Raw genomic sequence first — 25,115 nt, 5'->3', positions numbered from 1 at the left:
GTATACATTTTTTTATATGACACCTCATTGATGGTGTTGGCCCAAAAGTAGACTAAGGACACTTGGGCCCCTGAGTTTAGGGCTTAGCCACATGTTTCTGACACCACACCATGGAAAAGCTAAATGAAATTCATTAGCAGAGAACTTGAAATAGTCCATTAGTCATCTGACAACAGAAAATACAGAATGAGAAAGGGAAAACAGAATAGTAGTTGAATAGTAGTAGAAGCAGAAAAAAGATGGACCGTTTTGATGCAGTACAAGATGCTATTTACTTTTTGGAAATTCCTTTACGTTAGAGCCTTCAATTATAACAAAATAATAAAATAATATGTATTAAGGGTCCACCAAACTATACAAACTCAGATGATGTCTTATTAAATGAATCATGACACTATCAGGTTTCACAGAATTTTCATCTGAAGAAAACTGTAAGACAAGGCACTGTGACTTGCAAAACCAGTGTACTTTATTAATGTAACAACTTAGTTTGTTATGATTTGTTTCCCAACATAATACCAATTGCATTGTTTCCCTGGGGATTTAAAATATTTGTTTGGTACTGGGGATCAAACCCAAGGGTGCTCTACCACTGAGCTCCATCCCCAGCCCTTTTTATTTTTTATTTTGAGAGAGTCTTGCTATATGCTCAGGCTGGCTTTGAACCTGTGATCATCCTGCCTCAGCTTCCTGAGTCTCTGGGATTGTAATCACATGTGTCACCATGCCCACATCCCTGGGGATTTTTGAAAACTCTATTTAAAGATTGTATTTAAAGTGTAAGTTAGAGTATGTGGTGAATGGAAAGGGTTTTCTTGTTTTACTTTTTGTAGATTCAGTTTCCTTAGGATTGCCTACTGTTAGCTCAGTTATTTATTATAACCAACATTTTATTTTAGATCAGGCAAAATAGAGATACAGAAATTTCAAGAAGTTGATCGAGGGTTGAAAAGGTAGTGATTTAATGTATTTGAAAGCAGTTTTAATTTTGCATTAGTTTCGATTGTGTGCCTTTGTTCGTGTATGTGTGTCTCTCTGTGTGTATGTGAGTGATAATTTTATTGCCCCATGTGAAGATCTGTACTGCGATTTTTGTGCTGCATGGAAAAACTACCCTTCATCCATTAGCATTTAAATGTGGAAAAGTATTTTTGTGAATTTTCTCCTGAGAAGCCTCTTGCCTTTGTTCTGTACAGATGCTCAGTATGCTTCTTTCATGTGGTGCCTTACAATAACAATTCAGAACAAAAGAATCACTCCTCTTTTGGTTGCCTTAAAAAAGAAAAAAAAAAAAAAAGACTTACATCCCCCAACTGTAGAGCTTCAGTGACCATGGGAAGTGTTTAAAGCATGTTCTCCATAATAGTTAACCAGGAGTTGTGAAGAAAGGTTAGTTTTCTTTATTTTTTAAGATCATGAAGTAGCTTCAGGCTATTGTGAGCATGAGTTTTTTTGGGTTTTTTTTTTTTTTTTTTTTTTTTTTTTTTTTTTTTTTGTGTGTGTGTGTGTATAGCTAACTTTGAAGTTGAAAGGGAAAAGTGATTTTCTTTGAGAGAATTTCCCAATCTGCTCCTACAATAGGAATCAGTTGCTCTGTAACATCGTCATTACCCTCAGAGTCACAAGACAGGAGTAAGTGTTATTGTTGAATTTTAAGCTTTCCAGTGTTCTGAGAATAATGTCACATTGAACATCATCAGCAACTATTTATCAATGCATTTTGCTTCTGGTGAATAAATGGGAAGGGAAAGTATGTCCTTCTCTGCCTTCTAGGGGAGTGTTGTGTGAATGAAGTAGAAAAAAGTTTCCCCAAGTGGTGAGTGTTTTTTTTTTTCCCCCAGGGCACAATCTACTTGTTGCAAAATCCCACTGGACCAGTATATCTTTCAAATAATATAGATTTCATGGGCTGGGTCTGTAGCTCAGTGGCAGAGCGCTTGCCTAGTATGTGTGAGGCACTGGGTTCCATCCTTAGCCCTGCATACAAATAAAATAAAGGCATGCTGCCCATACATAACTACCAAATTTTTTTTTAAATAATATAGATTTCTTATATCATTTTGCTCATTTCTGTGTAGACTTTTGAAATATGAGAAGGCAATTGATTTTTTAAATAAATACAAATTATCTAATGCTTCTGTTCTCACATAGAGAATGGGATGTTCCTTTAGTACAGGAGGACTGCTCAAACTGAGGGACTTGTGAAGAGTGAATGTTATAAAGTCCCAAGTAATTGTGAAAAGGCACTTATATATGTGTGTGTGTATGCATATGAATGTTTGTCATTCTGTACATGTAAGTATTTATATGTGCCTATGATACCAATTCTATGGTAAACATGTAGGAATTTTTTTGGGGGGGGCCACTGGGGATTGAACCCAGGAGTGCTCAACCATTGGGCCACATCCCCAGCCTTTTTAATTTTATTTTTTTTTAATTTTGAGGTAGGGTCTCTCTAAGTTGCTTAGGGCCTCGTTAAGTTCCTGAGGCTGCCTTTGAACTTGCAGTCTTACTGCCTCAGCCTCCTGAGCTGCTGGGATTACAAGTGTGCACTTCTGTGCCTATTTAAACATGTAGGATTTTATATAGACTTAGGAAGGATTTTGTGAATGTGTATAAAAAACTAAGCACTCTGGGAAGGCAGTGTATGTGCTTTTCATCTGTGGGTGGTTTCAAAGGAATTAGCAGCTTCCATTTCTGTGACTATCACACTTTTAGTCTGCTCCCTTGGAGTGCTGAATTAGATTTCTGCCAGGAGACTAAATGTGACATGTTCTCTCTCTTGTCCTTCTCTCTCTCTGGTCTGCTATCACTGCCTTCAGAACCAAATTCTTGCATGACAGCCAGTATAGCGTAGATCTGGAAAACATCAGTCATTATCAATATAATGTAAAATAGGTCCCGTTTGCCTTTAAAATTGAATGCTTTATTTTTAAAAATAAATAATAAAAGAAATGAGATGCCTTACACCTTTTGATGGTTGTAAATTTTGTATCAAAGATGTCAGATTATGTTCTTTAAAAGATTAAAATAATTATTGTTTTACTTTTGAGATATAGTGTTTCTTGATGTTTCAACTTGAGATGCTCTGGCTAACTTTCCATTACAATATGAAAATATGAACATGTTAAGCCAGTTTAGAAATTTTTATAGTGTCTTTCTTTTTTGGAAGTGTGGGGGGAGTGATACTAGGGATCAAACCCAGGCCTGGTGCATGCTAGCTAAGCACTCTACCACTGAGCTACATCCCATCCTGATACTTTCAATGTTGTTTTAAAGAGGCAGTTTTTTTTTTTTTTAAAAGTCTTGATGAAAAGTACTTTAACATTCTATTTTATGATATATGTATGTATATATGCATGTCTTTTCCCTAGATAATAAGAACTTCTTAAGGAAGTCATCTGTATGTGAAATTGAGTAATCCTTGTATTGTTAAAAGTCATGATTTGGAGAGATATAAGCTGAGAAAATGTATGTTTGCATTTTTATGTCCTGACATGTGAAGCACACTTTGGTTTACCATGAAGTGTTGCAATGGCACAAAAGTAAGCACTACAATGTGCAAAATGGGCAACACAAGGAAACAGCAGTTCTTGCCTCCTGCTTCCCCTTAATCACGACAGTTCCTTAAACACCTTCATGGTGCCCAAATGTCTAGAGTATAAATTGAGTTGTGCAGATATTTTTTTTACACTTTCCTGATGATTTACTTTAGCTGCAGTTTCTTGTCTTGTATGGTGATAAGCAACATCCTTCAAAGAACTGCAGTGCAGGACAAAAGAAACTACTTCCCTTTCTTTCTTCACATAATCAAATTTTAAGTGATTATTTTTCATTCTCAATATACCCTTCCTTTTTCATTCTGGAGAATAAAATCAAGATTTTTGACTCATTACAGTTTATTTTTTATAGAATTCTTTTTAAAATATTTATTCTTTAGTCATTGATAGATACGGTATCTTTATTTTTATGTGGTGCTAAGGATCAAACCCAGTGCCTCATACATGCTAGGTATGTGCTCTACCTCTGAGCCACAACCCCAGCCCCCACAGTTGATCTTAAACACATGTACACACACACACACACACACACACACACACATACACACACTTTTGTTTCTTTGTCTCACTATGTCCTGGCTGGCCCCAAACTCCTAAACTGAAGTGATCCTCCTGCCTCAGCCTCCCTAGTGGCTGGGAGTACAGATATATGGAAAACCAACTGTATATACAACTAATATATGTAGGTTCTGCATTTGCAAATTCAACCAAACTTGTATAAAAAATATGTGAAAAAAATTCATCTGTATTGCATGCTTACAGATTTTTTTCTTGTCATTTTTCTCTAAACAATACAGTATGGCAACAACTTATATACATTTATATTGTTTTAGGTATCATAAGTAATTGTGAGATGATTTGAAGTATACAAGAGGATGTATGTAGGTTATAGGCAAGTACTGTGCTGTTTTATGTAAGGAACTTGAGCAACCACAGATTTTGGTATCCTAGGGGAGTGTTCTGGAATTAATCTCAAGTGAATACCAGAAGAAGGCTGTATACACAGAACATGCATATACTTGTGATCTGTGTGCATAATATATGTAATATGTTTATAATAAAGTTAAAACTTGTTTGTGTATATACATGTTTCATATGCATATATCTTTTCAATTATTTATCAGGATGATCCATTGCAATTTAACCCTCTGTTTCTGGAAGAAAAGATGATTTTGGTTTATTGTTTCTGTACAGGAGATTGTTCTCCTGGATCTAAGTTGAAAAAACTTCTTTCAGAAGTTATTCTTTAATTCAGAAGGTAAAGGCACAAAATAATGAGTATATTATTTTTAAAACAAACAAAGCAGTTTCCAGAGCACAATGTGATAATGTGCTCAGCAGGATGCCAAAAGAACCCCAATGCAAGGGCATGCGAGTTTCCCACTTCAGGAGCTGGGCAGGACCGCTCCCGTTGGCTGCATGGAGAGCTGGAATCCAGCCTTCCACTGCAGGACCACGTCCAGTTGGCCGGGCCGCTGCTGATCTCTGTAAGCAGTGAGAGTACAGAACCCAGTGCCAAGTCATCATTATTTTGGACCAAGCAGTGGGTGTTGACCTGACCTGAGCTGCCTTTTTATTTGGTTTCAGTTGAGCATCGAGTGGGCGAGGGGATAGGGCAAGTGCGGCGGGGGCCGTGGAAAAGGCAGTGGATTCTTCAACTCGGGCAACCCTGGCGGAGTGGATGAGGTGGAGCTGGCCTTCCTGGAATTGTTGGGCCGATTTTCCTGTTGTGTTTCACTGTCGACGCTCTCACAGACACACAGGACTGTTCCAGCACTGCCTGCCACCCACCATCTGGTCTCGGTGGCCTGTCTGTCATTTCGTGGGTCCCCATCCTCTGCCTACGGCGATGTTTCTTCAAAAAGAACTAGTGTGCAGTCCATTGGTGGGTATTCAAGGGGATCTGTTTGTCAGAATCTCGAGAGGTGCTCAAAGAACTATTAAGGACCAGTGTACTAGTTCCTGTTTTTAGCCTGTTTATCAGTCTGCCAAAGGAACAAATGGCACTTCTGAGCCTGTCGGGGGGTGGGGGGTTTCTTCACTATTCAGACAGAGTGGGATAGGGCAGTGGTTCCTCGAGGAATTGGGATTGCTCTTTTTCATTGCCATTTGTGTCTTTTGCTTGTCTGCTTGTATAAATGAGCCTCCATGAGGAGTATTTAAGCATCCTGTTAAGTAAATTTGGAAGACTAGGTTTCAATTAAAATAACCAGACTGTGTGACCCAGCTCCCATTTCCCCTTGATTTTGATCATTAAAGCCTTCATATCCCCATAGACATCTGCCATGCTTCCAAGCGATTCTTTTTCAGGAATGTTCATTCATTATTAATCAGGTTGCATGGTCAGACGAGTGTGTGATTATTTTAAAGAATGTCCTAGAGATCCAATTACTAAAAATGAACGTGTTACAGGCAGATGTGGAAGTAGAGAAAAAGGTTTGGTTAACAATTTAATTTGATTTGCATGAATTCCACCAGGTGGGTGTTTAGTGAAATTAAAAGTCTTCCTAGCCTCATGTCAGGTATCAGGCAAAACGATTTTAATTTCACCACTCTTTAGAATAAAGAAGAAATGGCAAGTTATTCAAAATATCTATTGTACTAATTAATTGTTTTAAAACTAGAGGCTAGCATCTCAATGCTTATCTGCTTGTCATTTTTTTTTTTCAGTCAGTCTTTGGTCCCCTGTAATTTCGTTGGCAGAAATTCTTAGTTGTCTCTTACCAATTAAACAAATGAATTTGGGTGTGCTGGAAGTCAGAGGTTACCCTCTGTGATGTTTCAGAGTAACATTAGTTACCTGTGGAATGTTATTGGATCACCTTTTTTTCACCTGTTCCTACTCAGTGTATTATTTATGTTGTTGCTTTAAGGTCCACTTTGCAATTATACTGCTCTCTGCCATAATTTAGGGTGAAAAACAGCCTGTATTATGGTATCAATTTCCAGTTAAGTTCAATTGAGTTTCCTCCTCTCTTTCCATCACTTCATAGTGCCCTGTTTTATTGGACCTTTATTGACTCACCTGCTTCTCAAATCAGCCAGGATGCTGATCAGTAAAGTAGCATTTGGGTAATGTGTTTATTCAGTGGTTTTTGTAACTTGAGGTTGAATTCTAAACTACATGATTGAATATGCAGATGCCAAGCACTTGTATTATGTTATTTTAAATATTCTATCTTGGATATAGTTGTCAGTTTTTATTGACTAAAATAACTTCTGCATTGAGAAATTGTGCTTATATGAGATGAGAGCAAGTTCCTTCCCAGTCTCAACCTCACTGACTCAAGTTGGTTTCAAGCCTTGCCCAGTTAGGTGGTCCCTAGTCCTCTGACAGTGTGTATTTCTGCTGATCAAAGACAGAAACATCATTCCACAGTCTTTAAAAAATATTCTACCTGTAGCTATACAGTTAGGATAATCTCATAGCAAAAATCCAAAGACCAATAAGTTAGCTAACTCTGAATTCTTCAGGTAAAGAGGGGACAGAAGATATGCACAATTATTTGTAATATTTATTTGCATTATTTTCAATGCTGTTTATTGTTTGCAGAATTTTGGGAAGCTTCCTTTTCTGAAACCATATCTTTTTCACTTGGCATTACTGTAGTGTTGAAGTGTTTTTGTCATTTCACTTACATTTTGGTAAATTTAATAAGCTTAATTTCCATAATTGGAGGATATTTGGAAAAGAATCTGAGGAAGTGCCTTGGGAATCATTGGGGCAGTGGCAGAGAGCAACCTGATATTAACGGTTAATCACAGGCCACCCAGATTATTCCTTGGTTTAGTGCCACGTTAACTTCCCTGACTGGGAAGGATCTCAGAGCTGTGCTGTAAGGGTAGCATGCTGGCTCTTTTTAATATACTCTAAATTAGAAAACAGTTATGTTTCTTGGACTATGCAGATATGAATAGATGATGTAATGATGATGACATAGCTCTTTGTTCTAATGGGTAACTGATCACACAGAATGTTTGGGGTCTGGAGATTTCTAATTTTTGACCTGGCCCTTTTTTTTTGGAGGGGGGGTGCTAGGGATTGAACCCTGGGGCACTTGGCCACTGAGCCACATCTCCAGCCTTATTTTGTATTTTATTTAGAGACAGGGTCTCATTAAGTTGCTTAGCACCTCACTTTTGCTGAGGCTGGCTTGAACTCATGATCCTCCTGTCTCAGTCCCTGAGCTGCTGGGATTACAGGTGTACACCACTGCACCCATCCTTGACCTGGTTCTTGAGCATATGGGTGAATCTTCCCATACCCTTGGCATCTGAATCTAAAACCTTGCCCACTGAATTTAGCCATAAATTGAATCTACACTGCATGATGTATGCACAGAGATTCTAGACATTTCTTCAAGGTACATGCTATCTTGATTGTGTCATAGTAGATGTTGATTGTGTCATAGTAGATGTCGTGAGAGACTATAAAGAGTAAAGTTTGTCACAAGGGTTGTGACAGTGCAGACTTGGGCTTAATTGTTTTGTCTGCATTGACCTGCCAGGGTAAAGTAGTATTTGTGCCTTTTAGTTCAAAGGAAGGAGCAAAAAAGATGAGTCCAACAGCCATGAACCCCTTTAACTTCCTTGTGTCCTTGGCTTCTAACACTAATCCACAAGAGTGTCCATCCTGAGTTACCCTCCTCTCTTCCCAAGACCAAACCCTGCAGCTGGGAAAGCCCCTATATCCTTCCTCTTGCACCAGGAATTTTCCCTCTTGCTGTTTTCTCCCATATCCTGTACCTTGGGCAAAGTAAACCTTGCTCTTTGGAAAATATTCTCCTCCTGTGATGAGTGCTACTGTTCAGCCTGAAGATACCTCAGGAAAGAGATCCTTGGAACCCTGAGTGAGAAAGGAAGGAGCCATCTGCTCAGGCAACTCTTCAGCCAGATCTCCCTAGGAGATTTATGTTTGTGTGTCTGCTTGTGCCTGAGCACATACATGTTCATAGTGAGTCTGACTATATAGAAAGAAGGAGATGAATTATATATCTTTAAACCTGGGTCATATTACTGACTGTTCTGGTGAGTACTTGGAAATAATATTTTAAACTAAATATTTTAGTTGTTTTGTGAATAGGATAATTATATTGCTGTGTGGTTTTCAGCTTAAAGGGTTACTTTGCAACCTTTAAATGTAAACATTTAAGACACGTCACACTATTTAGAACTGTCTTTTTAAACAATTCTTCTTTGTTTAATATGAACTTGCCAAGTACAATAGTGGCCAGGACTTGTTGGGCCTCTGGGAGGTTCCATTTGCATCTTTAAAAATCAGCAGAAATTGAAGAAAAAAAAGAGTAAACATCAAATAAAAAAAATTTCACATAGGAACATCATTTGTTCTAGGAAGAAAAGCAAAGGCAATTGCTGCTAGGGACAGCAAATGGTCCCATTTACTGGGTCTCTGTTTAGGAAGTGAGTGAGAATAGACTTGGAGGTGTGGTTTGAGAGAAACTTGGGCCAGACTTTGCAAAAGGAAATAAGATGTCAGAACTCAGACGTCGGGCAACAGGGAACTGCTCTGTGTTTTGGACCATTGAGGGAAGTTACAGGAAAAAGCCGTGATGCCTGAAGCATGTTCCAAAGATTAAACTGGAGCTACACATTGTGGCCCAGGCCTGTTATCCCCGTGACTCCAGCAGCTGAGGCAGGAGGATTGAAAGTTCGAGGCCAGCCTGGGAAACGTAGTGAGATTCTGTCTCAAAATAGAGTGAAAAGGGTGGGTATGATGCTCAGTGGCTGCCCCCCAACACCCCCCCCCCAACTCCCATGAAGATTAAACTGAGGGAGGAAATATTGGCAATAAGGAATCAAATTAGCAAGTCGCACCCCCCACATGATAGCCTAAGAATGCTGCAAAGAGGGTCTGGATCAATATAGAGGCAGTGAGAACAAACAGAAGGAAACTGATGCAAAGAACTATGAAGACCTGACATCTCCGAGTCTTGGCCAATGATTTGGATTTTTGGAAGGGAGAGTGTATGAGTTTTCTATTGATGCTATAGCAAGTTACCACACAGTTGAGGACTTCAAGGAACACAGATTTATTGTCTTCCATTTCTAGAGGTTTGAAGTCTAACACAGATCTGTGGGCTAAACATAAAGGTATCTGCAGGGTTTCATTCCTCCCCGGAGTCATAGGGTAGAATCTATTTTCTCTTTCTAGCTTCTAGAGTTTGTGTGCACATCTTGGCTTATGGTCCCTTCTTCCATGTGTGAGGCAGCCATGGCTGGAATAGCCTTCTTCACATCACATCATTCTGGCTCTGACTCTTTTGCCTCCCACTTCCACCATATATATATATTTTTTGAATGGGAATTGAATCCAGGGGTGCTTTGCTACTGAGCCACATTCCCAGTCATTTTTATTTTTTATTATGGGACAGCGTCTCACTAAGTTGCTTAGGCTGACCTGCAACTTGTAGTACTCTTGCCATAGCCTCCCAAATTTCTGGGTTTGCTTTTATTTAAGGAGCCTTATGATTCCACTGGGTCCAATTGGAGAATCCAGAATACTTGGATCTCAAATTCAGATGCTTAATTGCCTAATTATATCTGCAGCATTAATTTCCCTTTGTACCTGTAGACTAAAATATCAACAGGTTCTGAAGTATAGCTTGTGCATATCTTTGGGATCATTATTCTGCCTCCCTCAGAGACACAAGCTCTCTTTGCATTTTTTTGAAGGAAGGATCGACCATTAGAAAACACCTAGGCTTTCACGAACAGTAGAACGAAGTCAGAAACAGTTAAAGAAAGAAAAACTAGAAAAAGATAATTTCAGTGTTATACAGAATGAGAGAAGGAGAGAAATGGGGAAGGAGGAAGAGTGAAAATATTCACATCATTATTTCCCATCAAAACATACATTTATTACTTTCCCACTTTACTTATTTATTTTTTTGATACTGAGGAGTTAACCCAGAGACATTTTACCTCTACCTACATCCCCTACCCTTTTTTATTTTGAGACAGGATCTCACTAAGTTGTTTAGGGCCTTGAACCTGTGATCCTCCTATGTCAGCCTCTGGAGTTGCTAGGATTATCAGTGTGCACACTGCACTTTCCTATTTTAAAGAGGTGCTTTCTTGAATCTGTAAGAAAGTATCTTTGAAAAGATGTCCAGCATTTAGTATGGGATGTCTCAGGATGCAGGGCTTCACTGTAACTTGCCATTAAAGAGTGTCCTGCTTAGGCATGCAATCAGAATGAATGCTAGAGGGATTGTAGGGAACATCTGTGGGCCCTCACCCTTGGACACTCAGGCACCTAATAAGTACCATGTTGAATGCCCTAGATTTTTCTGGCCACTTGCCTAACTTACCCACTACTGTGCTATGGTTTAGATCTCCTAGTTGTGGGTGAGCTGTGAATTGTTGCCATTCCCAGTTTGTTTCAAGGGATTCTCATGATTAACTACATCCTCCTCTGAATGAAGACTGCTCAGCCCATTCACAAAAATGTTGAGCTATAGAATATCCTGACAACAATATGCACGTGTGATTTCCTTCCATTGTAGTGAAGGCTAAAAAGTTTTTCTTTTCTGGCATGGAAATTGAACTCTAAGGGATAAGAGAATATGAAAGAAATATAACATTTTTCACAAAATCTCCATTCACCACCACTATCTGCTTGGTGAACCTCTGTTCTCTTTTAAAACCTACATCATGTGTTGCCTCCTGCCAGAAGCCTCCCCATGTCCCCTTCTCCTCTAATATATTATAAATTTTTTCTAGCTGTCTTTGGTATGCATCTTCTGTTATGTTACACAATAATTTAAAAGAAAATTTTCTCCACCCTAATAAACCATAAGACCACAGAAGCAGGAGCCAAGTGTCACCAGTGCTTGTCTGAGATCAAGCACATAGAAAGACTTAAATATTTTGTGAAAGAATGAATGATATTTTGATTTCTCCAAAGGATATTTATAAGTAAGCTAGAAAATGCTAATTGTTTGGAGGCGGAATTGCATGCATACAAGTAAGACAGATACATTGAGTAACTTAGTAAAAATGATATCTCTATTATAGCAAAACGTGGATAAAGTATAAAATGGGATCCAGTATACGTGTCAAGTCAAAACCCCTTCCTTTCTGGCAGCATGTAGGTGAAGATTTAGAAAATTGGCTGAAACTCACTTACCACATAGGTATTTTGTTATTACTTAATATAGTTAGCCATTTACAGTGTACACACAGGCCCAAAGCACCAGGCCAAGCACTATGGCAATAAATGAAAAAGATCTCCATCTAAACAGCTGCTATTAAAACATTCTTATGTGACTTGCCCCAAGCACTCGTTCAACTCACATCGTTTCCATTGATGCAAGGTGAAATCCTATTGCAGATTATTTCCTGTTAGTACTGGAAACGTGTTTGTGCTTGTCGAAATCTGGCTCTACTGTCATTGCCACGGTTGCCCACACAGCATTTTGTTCATACCTCTTGAGGGTGATTTTCATTTTATATTCTGGCTTTCTATATGTGACTCTGTCTTCTAAAATAAGATCTGTAGAAAAAATTCCATCTCATTACCTGTAAATGCAGTTGTGTGGGAACACAGCCACACTCACACCATTATGTGTTGAATATGATTGCTGTTGCATTACAATTAGTGGAATCAAGGAATTGCAGCAGAGATCCTACAGCCCACAAAGACAGAAATGTTTACTGTACTGCCCTTTATAGAAAAAGCTTGCTGACATCTGTTCTAATGTATTGAGAGATCCTTAAAGGAAAGAGTTATGTTTCATTCTTTTTGGTTTCAACCCAAACATCAGCAGTACATTTAATGGAATTAATGTACTAATGATTTAATGAATGTTTGAGTGCTCATTGGGCTGGACACAGTTCTAGGTGCTGAGGGTACCTCACCCAAAGAGCAAATTTCTGGTCTCATAGAGTCTCTGTTCTAATGCTGGTAACAATGGGGAGAGACAGAGCAGTGAACAGCACGTAATAGAATGTGTCAGCAATAAATGTCATAGAGAAAAGCAAAATGAGATGGGGGAGAAGGATTGCCCAGTGGGCGGGTGATCATGGTGGTAGTAGAGGAATTAGGTTTATGTGAAAAGACCATGTGGGGGTAAGCAAAAGATGGGGAATGTTTGGCATGTTTGAGGACTCACCAGGAGGCCATGTGCCCACAGCAAAGCAAGGAAGAGGTAGTGTGGGAGAAAATGAGCTCACTGTCTGAATTGGTTTTCTGGGGCTGGTTTTATCCTGGTGAATTTCTTTCTGAGGTGGGAAGCCTCTGGTGAAGGAGAAGCAGGATCTGACATGTTTTAACAAGGTCTGTGGCTTTAGAATGGAGGATAGAGTACAAGGGGAAGGGTAAGCGTGAGCAGAAGCTAGGAGACAAGTTAGAAAGCTCTTGCCATCTTGGAGATGGCACTGGGTTGGCCCATGATAATGGTGGTGGTGATTACAACTCCAGATTCTGGCTTCTCAAGCCAGCTATTGAATGAGTGCATAAAACGCTGGCATTTCCTTTAGGGTACACACTGCACCTGCTTCTGGAAATTCTTATGGCACCACTCTGGGATGGAATCCTAGCATTTGTACTAAAAATACAATTATCATGCTGTATTTGTTTCTGTGCTGGACTTATTTCATTGTTTCACTCAACATAATGTCCTCCAACTCCATCCATGTTGCTGCAGATGATAGTGAAGTAGGACAGAAGAGGATGGATATCCAAGGAATTTTCAGGAAGCAGGTTTATTGACTACAGGGTTCAGAGGTAGCTCTCGCCTAAGAATTCTTCCTCTGAACGAAGATTTTGGAAAAATTTTTGAACTTTATACCCACTGAGGTTGGGCCTGGAGGCTCACATGACATATGATCTCTGTTCCATCCCCTAGACTACACACAGGTTTCACAAGTTTTTATCCAAGAAAATAGAGATAATATCTTTTTGTACAACAAGCTTAAAAACTAACTCTGTCACACCTTTTGTGTGCAAACCTGGCATTTACAAGAAAGAGAAAACTACCATCCACAATAACCTCTGCAGATATCTTGCTGATCTGACCAGAGGAGAAGCTTAATTATGGCAAAGGTCTTTGGAGTGGGGGTACCCAGTCTACTTCAATAGGATTCATTCTTTTTCCCCCCTTTTTTGTGGCTGAATAATATTCTATCATGTCTATGAGCCACATTTATTTATCCACTCAGCTTATGGGCACTTATGCTGATTTCATATCTTGCCTATTATGAATAGTGCTGCAATGAACATAGGGGTGCAAATGTTTCCTTGACCTACTGATTTCATTTCCTTTGAATACCTAGTAGTGGGATTGCTGAGTCATATGGTAGGTCTACTTTCAGGTTTTGTTTTTTGAAAAACCTTCATACTGCTTTTCCATGTATCAAATGATAATGCTGTACCCATAAATAGGTACAAAAGTGTTGTTAATTAAAAATAAAAATTAAATAAAAAAATTAACAGCACAGTTACCATAACTCTCTAGACATAATCTGATACTCCCCCCTCTGTGGAGATACATCAGTAGGTGTTCTTGTCTTTACCTGAGAACAAAGCAGAGCAAAAGGGTACATTTTCCCCTGCAATTTCTATGCTGCTTATAGGAAGGAAGAAGAAATTTGATTTGAAGATAATTCTTTTTCCATGATTAAAATAATATTTAATAGGTAAAAACAAAACAACAATGTAAAAAAAAAACCTTTCAATTTCCTATGAGCCATCTATAGGAGAGTTGGCTGGGATGAAGTAGAATGATTAAGTTTGTTACAACAGTAGCCTTACGGTTTCTATTCAGGCTGTGGAACGATGATTATGTTTTAATATTTCAAATTGTGGGTACTCCTTTATTCTTTCTTATGTAGTAAATATTAGTAAATGGTTGAATATTTTTTTAAAGCTCCTGGGGTTTTAGGAAACCAGTAGCTTTTTAATTTTTAACAGGTTCAGGACATACTTTCCACTTTTAATGATCATTTACCATTCAGTTGGTAGCAAGATGAGCATCACATGGCATTTTGGACTGATGATGTTTCAGAGAAGGTCAGGGTATTCTAGAAATTGTGAATTTGGTAAATAAGCAGAGGTGTGAATACAAATGATGGATTGTCAGAATCACTAAACATAGCTTTGGACATGAAGCCTCCCCATAAATCTGGTGGGGGGGCCCCCTCCCCTTGCAAGTAATTTGAACTTCCCGACCACTGGGTGAGCTGCACTGTTCTCCCACAGCCTGCAGTGGGCTGCATCTAATATGCCCACCAGTGCTCCGGAGACCTCTGCTAATGGTCTTGAAAGGGAGAAGGTTCAAAGAGGCTTGGTTCCCAGGCCTGCTAATGAGCATGAGGCCTCTTCACCCTAATGAACCAGGGCTTGTGTGGGATTCTTTGCCCTCCCTTTTTGAAGGCAAGGCAGGCGGGAGCTCACAAAAGCAGCAAGGTCTTTATGGCGAGGGGAGTGTGCAGCTGGGCCACCCCAAGGTGGCCTGGAGGGGAGCAACAAAGCTGACGGAGGTCGTGTCCAGGCCAGCACAGTTATGAGTGTGAGGCAGGACCTCCTGCCAGCTTGGCCTGTTGCTGGCAGCAATGACAAGTCCGCAGTGGGAGATTTCAGACCAGGAGGGCTACACAGGTCGCTCAACAGCCCTTGCAAGCCTTCTTAAATTGCTTTTTAAGCTGCATTTGTTATCATTGTTAGAACTTATCAAATGAATATGATAACCACCAAAATCCTTGTTCTAATTAGCTAAATTGTTGTTCTAAATATTAACCATTGGTACCAAAGCTCACTGTAGCCGCCAAAACGTCCTCCAGATATTTTTATCTCTCTATGCCCACCCACGTCCAACTGCATGATTAAACAATAGAATTATTCAGAAAAGTAACAAACACATGCCAAAAATATTGCCTTTGTCACAATCATCTTTGTGGAAGTCAAAGTTTTTCTCACGAATAGATTTAGAAAATGATATCCTGTATTTAAACCAGAATTATTTCTACTGAAATATGTGCATTTGATTTCACCTATGCTCAATGCCCATTTCTGCAATGACTGCTTCTTTATTATTAGAAAGCCTGGTTTGGTATTGCAGCGTATAAGTCCTTAAAACACATATACTGTAATATGTAACTTCATGAATTCAAAGTTATAAATGACTATAGTTTCATAATGAACATTTCTACGTTTTAATTTTCAATCAAGGTTAAAGCCTGGCTGTGACACAATACAATTTTTTCTGATTAAACACAGGTTATGAAAATTACGAGTTTTAATTACTTGCCAGTTTGGAGTGAGGCCTTTTAAGAACCAAACTGAAAAACAAATTGCCACTTTCAGTTACTGGAAATTTGAGCAAACGTTACAATGTTCCCCTTCCCCCCAAGCCCCCCCCAATAGAGAGAGAGAAGAGAAGAGACTTGGAATGTACACACACATTTACCCTTCCATGACCTGTGTTTGAAATTATTCTGAGACGCATTCAAAGCTGACAGCCCCCCATGGCTGACCCCTCGTGCCTAATCAAATCTTGCGTTCTGTTTCCAGATAGCTGATCAGCTTCCTTGGATTTTGATGACACCAGAGAGCTTTGCCTGAAGATGGAAACACTGGAGTCGGAACTGACCTGCCCTATTTGTCTGGAGCTCTTTGAGGACCCTCTCCTGCTGCCCTGCGCACACAGCCTCTGCTTCAACTGCGCCCACCGCATCTTGGTGTCACACTGTGCCACCAACGAGTCTGTGGAGTCCATCAGCGCCTTCCAGTGCCCCACCTGCCGGCATGTCATCACGCTCAGCCAGCGAGGTCTAGACGGGCTCAAGCGCAACGTCACCCTGCAGAACATCATCGACAGGTTCCAGAAAGCGTCAGTGAGCGGGCCCAATTCCCCCAGTGAGACCCGTCGGGAGCGGGCCTTTGATACCAGCACCATGTCTTCTGCTGAGAAGGTCCTCTGCCAGTTCTGTGACCAGGATCCTGCCCAGGACGCGGTGAAGACCTGTGTCACTTGTGAAGTGTCCTACTGTGATGAGTGCCTGAAAGCCACTCACCCGAACAAGAAGCCCTTTACAGGCCATCGTCTGATTGAGCCAATCCCGGACTCGCACATCCGGGGGCTGATGTGCCTGGAGCACGAGGATGAGAAGGTGAATATGTACTGTGTGACCGATGACCAGTTAATCTGTGCCTTGTGTAAACTGGTTGGGCGGCACCGCGATCATCAGGTGGCAGCTTTGAGTGAGCGCTATGACAAATTGAAGGTTAGTCCGATCCGCCTTAAGCCAACCCCTTTCTGCCAGCAAATGTCATGGAAATAAGAAGTGTATTCACTGCTAGCTACATGGCAGGTGAAGGTTTTCTCTTCACCTTTGTTATCTGATTAGTTTTAGCATGTTTTTGGCAGCCTATAAATGTTACACAATAAGGGTATCTTGTAAAAGTTGACTGCTGCTTGTAATTTTAGCGTTGTCAAGGTGAGGGTGAATTCTAAAAATCTGGATCATTTTCAATCCTTGCAGTTTTTCTGGATCATTTTCAATCTTTGCAGTTCTTGCTAAGAGAGTGCTGCTTTGAGAGAGAGTACCCGAGCAAGAATGAGAAAATGAGCGCAAAAAGAATTGGCTGATAGAATCTGGCTGTAGGCATTTGGGGGGCATTTATTTTCCTCACTCATCTGGGAAAACTAATTCACTGTCATTGTACCTATATCTAGTTACTACACAAACAAAAGAATAGAAGAAAGAATGTCTGTAGCAAATGTGGGATTTTAGGGGACACGTGACCTTTTCTTCTTGTCTAAATGATATCCAGCTTATTGGTTAACTAGAGCACTCTGACAATCTCAGGTTTCATGAAAGAATTCCTTTCCACGTAGGCGTTTTATTCCATGAAGTTACAGGCAAGACTGTTTGAACTTAACTTTTAATACGAAATTATTACCCTAATTCCAGCTTGGGGGCTAATAATTAATATGAATATATGTCAAATAAAAAAATCACTCTCTAAATATGGCTAGAAAGCACCAGGGAAGAAATAAAAAGCCGTCTCCAGATGTCTGTTCAACTTTAGGCAACCGTGGGGCTAATTATTGAAAACTCAGCTGAGAGAGTTGGAGGGAGAGACTGTGTTCACCAGCTAATTTTAGATCACAAGACACCAATTAAAAGGAAAGGAAGTATAAATTAAAGCTCTCAGTAAATATATACTGAAGTCCTTCCTCTCAGGAAAAACACATACCAAGTGGTTGAGCAAACAAAATGAATCATGTGATCCAAAGAGTATTATCACTTGGAGAACTTCTTCACCTTTAACAAATGGTTCCTATCACTTCTCCTTAGCGCTAATGGGTGGTTGTGTTTACTTGGGGCACAGTTTGTGATGGTGGAATTAACAGATCACATCTGGGATTTGACTTGGCTATTTTCTTGACACACTGAGGGAAGATGACAGACTGAAGTGAATCCCTGCTTTTAAATGTCATTTGGGCAACAAAAGCATCACCTGGGCAGTGTGTTTAATTTCAAGTGTCCAAAGAGTGACTGGCACAGATCCATCTTTAAACCATGTACAGGAAGTTAAGCAAAAGGGTTAAGGTGACAAAGAAAAGTGGAGAAAGGTACCCGTAGTTTTTTAGTGCTTTGCATGGCCGTAGCAGAAAAAAGTACTACCGAAGTCATTAATCGCAAAGGCGACGCATGCATGAATTGTGCTTCTAAAGTCAGTTCTTCAAAAATCGATATGACTGCCAATTTTTAAAAGCCAAGGTGATCTTTTGTAACCCCCTTCTTTGTTGTTGGGAGGGGAGGAGGTTCAGGATCATTGAACAGAAATGTTTGATCTTTGTTTTCCTATAGTAAACATCACAAACCTTTCCCCTCATTTATAAAAAAAAAAATGTTCCTTTGATTGGATTAATGCTATCTTTTAATGATTGTTAAAACACTATAATCATAATGATGTTCCATATTCAAACACACTTGATATTTAAATCTGGTAATCAAGTTCTGATCATTACTTGGGTACTGTCACAGCAGTTATTAATTATTTACCTAAAATCTTTAAATTTATGAAGAGAGACTGTCATATTCTAGCTTTTTTGTGATGAAAATGAAAATCTTCAATCATTGCTTGCCTAATCAAGCCAGTGGGTTATTGGTCCTTGGTGCTATCACAGGGAGGGCCTGACAATTAACAATGTAGTATATTTTATTTTCTAATTACATAAATATGAGCATATAAACAGCATCCAATGTGCCTAAATACATTTATAGCTATTCAACAAAATGTGCTTATGAGCAATTATTTACAGCCATTCAGCAAAATGTGTTTATGAGCATTTCAACAAATAACGTACTAGCATGGCATGTTTGTTCTGAAACATGCCACTGATGTTAGAATAAAAAATAACTAGAAGAATATAGGACATTTGGGTGAAATTTTAGTGATCACAGATGTATGAACATATGTACTTCCTTGTTTTGTTTAAAATCTCAGTACAATATAAATGTTGATTTTTGAAGGAAGTAATAGCATACTGAAAGAACCAAAACGAAGGAAATGTGTTTTTGTTAATTGTGACTTTGGTTTGAAAGAGTGAATGCACTCTGTACACTTTTTCTGTAGTCCTGGGATCTCATAGAGATTTGTGATGATATGAAAAATAGATGAAGCACAGAGATATTTGAGAATGCTTTCATTGACAAGATGATAGATTGACTTTAGTTATTTGGATGTAAGGATCCAGGTATCTTTGGCTTGAAAATATAGTTGTTCCTCTGTTAAAGTCCACTATACAAAGAGGGGAATCCTGCAATGATTATGAAGAATAATTATTTCCTTCAATAACACTAAACTTTGGGGAACCTTCTTAAGTTATATCAGATCTTGGTAAAAGATATATGTGTTTATATAAAGAAATGGAATATAGTTTTATATATCACAGTGTTTTTCTAAGCACAAAAGACAAAAAAAGACAACATATTCCAACATGTAGAATTCATGCAAATCAAATCTTCCACATCGTCTGAAATAGTGTCATGTCAGTAGTCTAATGCTTTCAGAAACTGTGTGTTGAGAGGCACTCATGAAATATTGAACTAAATAGAAAATTAAAGTAGTATTTCCTGAACCCTATTTTAAGAAACGCCAAATGCAAAGTCTCTAAATGGAGCATATCAGAATACACAGAATACAGACCTTTTTTTTTTTTCAGATGCCTCTCAATCCTCCAAATCGTGGATTAAAATTTTGATTTGTGAAGTACATAACATATAAGAGAATTTCACATAATGCCTTCCAGAGTTTTCAAGGAATTACAATGAAGTAATAGCTCTTTTTCTCTTCCAGCATACTATGTTGGAACTCTTGATTCTTTTCTCTAGTTACACCTATAAAAATATAGCAGTTGAGAACAATTAGCCTTTCCTTGCCCTTCACTTTCATCATAGCCCCATCAAATGAGCTGAATTGAAGTTCTAAACCATGGTCTTTTTTTCTAACTCTAAAGGCTGGCTATAGGAGGGAGTTTGTTTAATACAGATTTCAATGGATCATCCTATTGTAATTTTTAAAACATATATATATATATTCTTAATATCTTTATTTTGTTGTTTGTTTATTTTTTATGTGGTGCTGAGGATCGAACTCAGTGCCTTGCACATGCTAGGTGAGTGCTCATACCGCTGAGCCACAACCCCAGCCCCTCCTATTGTAATTTTTAAATGATCTGATCAAAATTTTCAGTTATATCTCAGCCTTCCTTATGTAGCACTTGTTATTAGGAGGAAGACATGAGATTTCACTCCTTCTATTTTTTAATATATTTATAATTTTATGATCTATTGATTATAGATTTAAACAATTGATTTTATATGCATATTTTAGCTGTAGTTGGATACAATATTTTATTGAACCCATATTTAGGTGGTGCTGAGGATCGAACCCAGCGCCTTGCACATGCTAGGAAAGCACTCTACTGCTGAGCCATAACCCCAGCCTCATTAAATTGTATTGATTTTTGAAAGTCTTTTCCAATTTGTAACTGTGAAAGTTTTAGTAGCTACTAAGGTAGACCTTTTCTTTTTCCTTAAGAGTTTCTATAGCTGGTTACTTCTCTGTGAATAGCTGTAGATATTGTGCAGGTTCTAGTGTAAGATATGTGTGTGTGTGTGTGTGTGTGTGTGTGTGTGTAAGAGAGAAGTACAAATATACCTATAACATACATGTGTATGTATGCATACATTCATTTGTTTATTTATTTTAATATCAGAATTTTTCTGAATCCAAATTATATGGAGGAAAATTCAAGTGATCATTATTTCTTCTAGGCATATTTCATTATGCAGGCAAGAGATGACGAAAAACAGAGCTATGTTAGCTATATTCCTATTATCTGAAATATTTCATCTATTTTCTAAATGTTTGGTAGATGGGTAGAAGTTTTTTTTGAACTTGGTGTATACTTCGAGGAAAGATTTTTTTTTCTTTTTTTCTTTTCTTTGTATTTCAAAGTTCCAAGGATGAGAGGGGTTTTTTTGTTTTGTTTCTCGTTTGTTTGTTTGTTTTTGGTTTGTTTGTTTTGGTGCCGGGGATTGAACCCAGGGGTGCTTAACAACTGAATCACACCCCAGCACTTTTTATTTTTTATTTTGAGACAGGGTCTCACTAAAGTCCTTAGGGCCTTGCTAAATTGCTAGGGCTGACTTTGAACTTGCAATCCTCCACTGGAATTACAGGCATGTGGTACCGTGCAAGGCAGCATAAGTATTTTTTTTAAAATGTATGTTTCTATTTATTTATTTCCAATTTAAATACCTTAAGATTGCTCAAGGCAATTGCATGTGATCTTACTTATAAATACAGCAACATTTATTAAACACTAGAATGACTATTAATTGTGTCTTCAGGTTTTCCATAGCATAGGCTCATTGTTTTATTCTGCTTAATCAATTAATGACTTAGACAGGTACATTTAAACCTCTTACTGATAATGAAGATTTCTGGAAAGTGAAAATTTCAGGTTCTCATCATATTTTTTTTAATTTACAACTTTTGAAGCTATGTCTATAAGAATATGTAAGTTCATATAGTTTTTTGGAAATTATGAAAAATTAAGTTTAAATATGTTTATTAAGTGAAGAGAATATGAACAGAAATGGTTCCTGCCTTTATGGAGCTTATAGTCTAGTAGAAAATTCTAATAGCCAAATATTTTCTCTGTTGGTAGAAGGCACATTGTTCTCAAAGCAAGGACACTGACCCTAGCATTAGAGATGCTTTTTTTCCCAGAAAAAGGGCCATCATACCTACCATTTCCAAGTCTTGTATTAAAAAACACTGTCAAATTTACTAGATGTCTGTAAAATTCCTTTTATTGGACTTTCAGTTTTTACTTCATACCACATATGACCTCCTTAGTGTAACCTTTATATAGTTTTTCAAAATAGTTCACAATAATTCCAGGTTAGATTTTAACACAAAAGGCAGATATATACCTAATTTGATGTTTCATCATGTGGTATGTGAGTGAGACACACATTTTCTAAAATGTTTTGGTTTATGGGGTCTCACCACTTCCAACTCATTTCTTTTAAAATGCAATTGTTTGTGATTATTTCAATGGCCACATGTCTTTAGTCTGCAACATGTATTTTTTTATACATTCCCATGTGATAAAATGATTTCCAAATATTTGTAAAATGTATTCAACTATTTTAATTTTTTTAGTTTGGTACAAGTATTTATGATGGATCGAGTAAAAAGAAATATCTGCGGGAATATGTTCTTAATGGAAAGCTCAAGGGCACTCCCTGCCCTGCTTCTCACCTCTCTTTTCCCCGATGAGTCACCTCTCCCCTCCTTAACTTGTAGAGAGGAATGCATTATTGCCTGACAATTTATTATGATTAGGATCATTTTTTTTTTGGTAAGCTCAGGGAGTTCCGGAAAATGCACAGACAAGTACACAAGGAATCTCTTAGTCTTGGTTCTGTGTAACAAATGTATTCTTAGAGCATGTTGCTTAACATTTATATGCTGCATGTTACTCGTCTATAAAATGGGGAGAATAACATACTGTACTTACTTTCACAGAAACTTGGGAAAGCAAAATAAAGTGTTTCATTTAAACCCTTGACATTGTGGCTGACTCAGAGAAAGTCTGCTATACATGGTAGTTCTACTATTAGAAACCAGGAGGTAGAGTGTGTATTGGTTGAGTGTGTGGACTTTGGCAATAGATGGGCTGCTAGGTATTTTTTTAAATCATTGCTTGCATTATTTGTCTAGGGGTCCACATTGTTACTTTAATGTGTTTTGTAGTTTAATTTCTAAAGCCCCTGGCCAAAGGCAGAGGCACGATAATAAACACTTGTTGATGGACATGTGCAGTTGATTGGTTTAGATGAGTGGGGATTCGGAGGAGGAAGAGATAACTCTGGGTTTGAGTAGACAATAAACCTTGCTTCAGGGTGGTGGGATTTAAGCTGCTCTGACAGATCAGTGGATTATGCATCAAAGAGGTGTAGTGAGGCCTGCAGAGACCTGTCTACAGCAATACGGGAGATAGCTTTGTGACTGTAGACAATGCTAAATAGATTGTGGGGTTCTGACTGAGGGGCCAAGAGAGGCATTGTTGGAAGAATCATCATTTTTTTAAATATATTTCTTTTAGTTGTCAATGGGATTTTATTTTTATTTATTTATATGTGGTGCTGAGAATTTAACCCAGTGCCTCACACATGCTAGGCAAACACTCTACCACTGAGCCACAACCAACCCCAGCCCTGGAAGAATCATCTTAATGGAAATTTTGAAAGTCTTCACATGCCAGGTTAAGAGTTTGGGGTATTTTTACTCTTGTCTCTAAGGCTATAGTGAAGCGATTTCTTTTTGAGAGAGGGGCTAATGCAATATATATGTTCTCTAAGAAATGTTGAAAGAGGATATCAGAATTATTAGGGTTACTGCATTCACAGAAGAAATAAAGAATCCTTTAGATTTTGTGGTCTTTGCTTTAGTTGGCAAAATTCACCATCCTGTCAACAGAAATGCATCAAAGTGTGAGATTCAAAGTCTCGCCCCTGAAGATTAAGAATAAATAGGAGGTGTCAGTGTTGATCAGCTCTTGGGCCCAAGCATAAACATGATGTTTCTCTTGTGTTCTTGGCCCAGAAAGACAGTGATAATAGTGTGTGACTTTCTTCTGGCTTTAGATTCATGATAAGGAGAGTACTGTTCAATCCTCCAAGTACCTACTGCAGGTCCCAGTAACATGTAGGAACCAGGAGCAACCTTAGAGCTCAGGTTGCTCCACCTCATTCTACAGCTGTGGAAATTGGGGCTGAGAGTGGCAAACTGAGTTGCCTCAAATCATCTTGAAGAGATAGTGATTCTGAATTATAAGCACAGTTCCCTTGTTGCTCAGTTTGTCTTATATCTCTTTCAGTACTTTCTACCTAGCTAACTATGCCAACACAGGCAGCATTACATTTTGAGTGTTTCAGCCTTCTATGTGGCCTTTTTTGAGTTTTTCAGAAATAAGTACAGTGGGGGTTTTTTGGAGATTTTTAGGTTGTAATAATCAAAACCCTTTTAGTCTATGCCATTGACAAATCATAAATTATTCTTAGAAAGACTAGTGAATTTTTTTTCACATTGACTGGGTAAATAATAAAGTGACTGTGAGTGGCTGGGGAAAGTAAATGACTGAAGTTTTAAATTTTTTCCCCTCTCATTATGTGATATAAGCCTTCTGGAAAAATCTGATACAACTGCATTTACAAAATCCACTTTAAATTTCTTCACATTATGTTTTGGACTCTGGGACTTTAATGCCTTTTTGCATATCCATGAGGCATAGCTTTTTAAGCTAACAGAGGAAAACACATTTTGTGTTTCTCATCAAAAAGAAAAATGCTAGTAAACTGCTGATCATAGTGATGGCACATAGTAAGCATTGGATGAACATGAAGTAGTATTTTATCTACACTTTTACAGTTATGATAAAGGCTTCATTGGTGTAATCCAATCGTGGATTTCTTGACAGTATCATAAATTACTCATTGGTTATAGGGTTGATTTGTGTTTCCGGCCGACATGGGAAACTTTGAACAACCCTCAAGGGAATCATATGGTGTTAATATCTGGAAATTGCCTAATTCCAAACTTTGGTTTATTGTTCTTTTTAACAAAACAAAATAGTAAACTGGACTTTTAAGAAGCAGTGAGTGGTGGATGGAAACATATGCCTTTAAAAACACACACCATTTTGAAGATGATGTGGATGGGCTGGGCTTTCATGGTCCTGCTTTATTGGGCTCAATCATCTACAATTGTTCCCTAGGAAAGGGAAGCTGGGATTTAGGTTTATACAATAGCTGTCCCATTTCGACACATCTAGACAGATGAAGAAAATGTAGGTGGCATGACGTTCAGGCAGCTTGGGTTGGCTACAAGGGGCTCAGCGGGCCAGCTTTCTTTTTTTGTGGTAAGATTGCATTTGGTGGGGTGAGGGCTGTGATTCAGAGGTAGAGTGCTCGCCTAGCATGTGTGAGGTGCTGGGTTCGATCCTC

General features: G+C 38.5%; 1 protein-coding gene across 1 annotated transcript in view; it reads left to right on the top strand.

Annotated features, from left to right (window-relative positions):
* The first annotated feature begins 5,367 nt into the window (after positions 1-5,367).
* Mid1 (midline 1) overlaps positions 5,368-25,115 on the top strand; it is a 118,611-nt gene continuing 98,863 nt past the window's right edge. The window contains exons 1-2 of the mRNA XM_077106407.1: positions 5,368-5,445; positions 16,093-16,805. Of these exons, the coding sequence (XP_076962522.1) occupies positions 16,146-16,805 (660 nt within the window). The 5' untranslated portion in view covers positions 5,368-5,445; positions 16,093-16,145. The remainder of the gene's footprint in view (positions 5,446-16,092; positions 16,806-25,115) is intronic.

This window comes from Callospermophilus lateralis, chromosome X, assembly GCF_048772815.1.
Source record: "Callospermophilus lateralis isolate mCalLat2 chromosome X, mCalLat2.hap1, whole genome shotgun sequence".
In the NCBI taxonomy this organism is placed as follows: domain Eukaryota; kingdom Metazoa; phylum Chordata; class Mammalia; order Rodentia; family Sciuridae; genus Callospermophilus; species Callospermophilus lateralis.
This window is presented reverse-complemented; position numbering and strand designations above follow the sequence as displayed.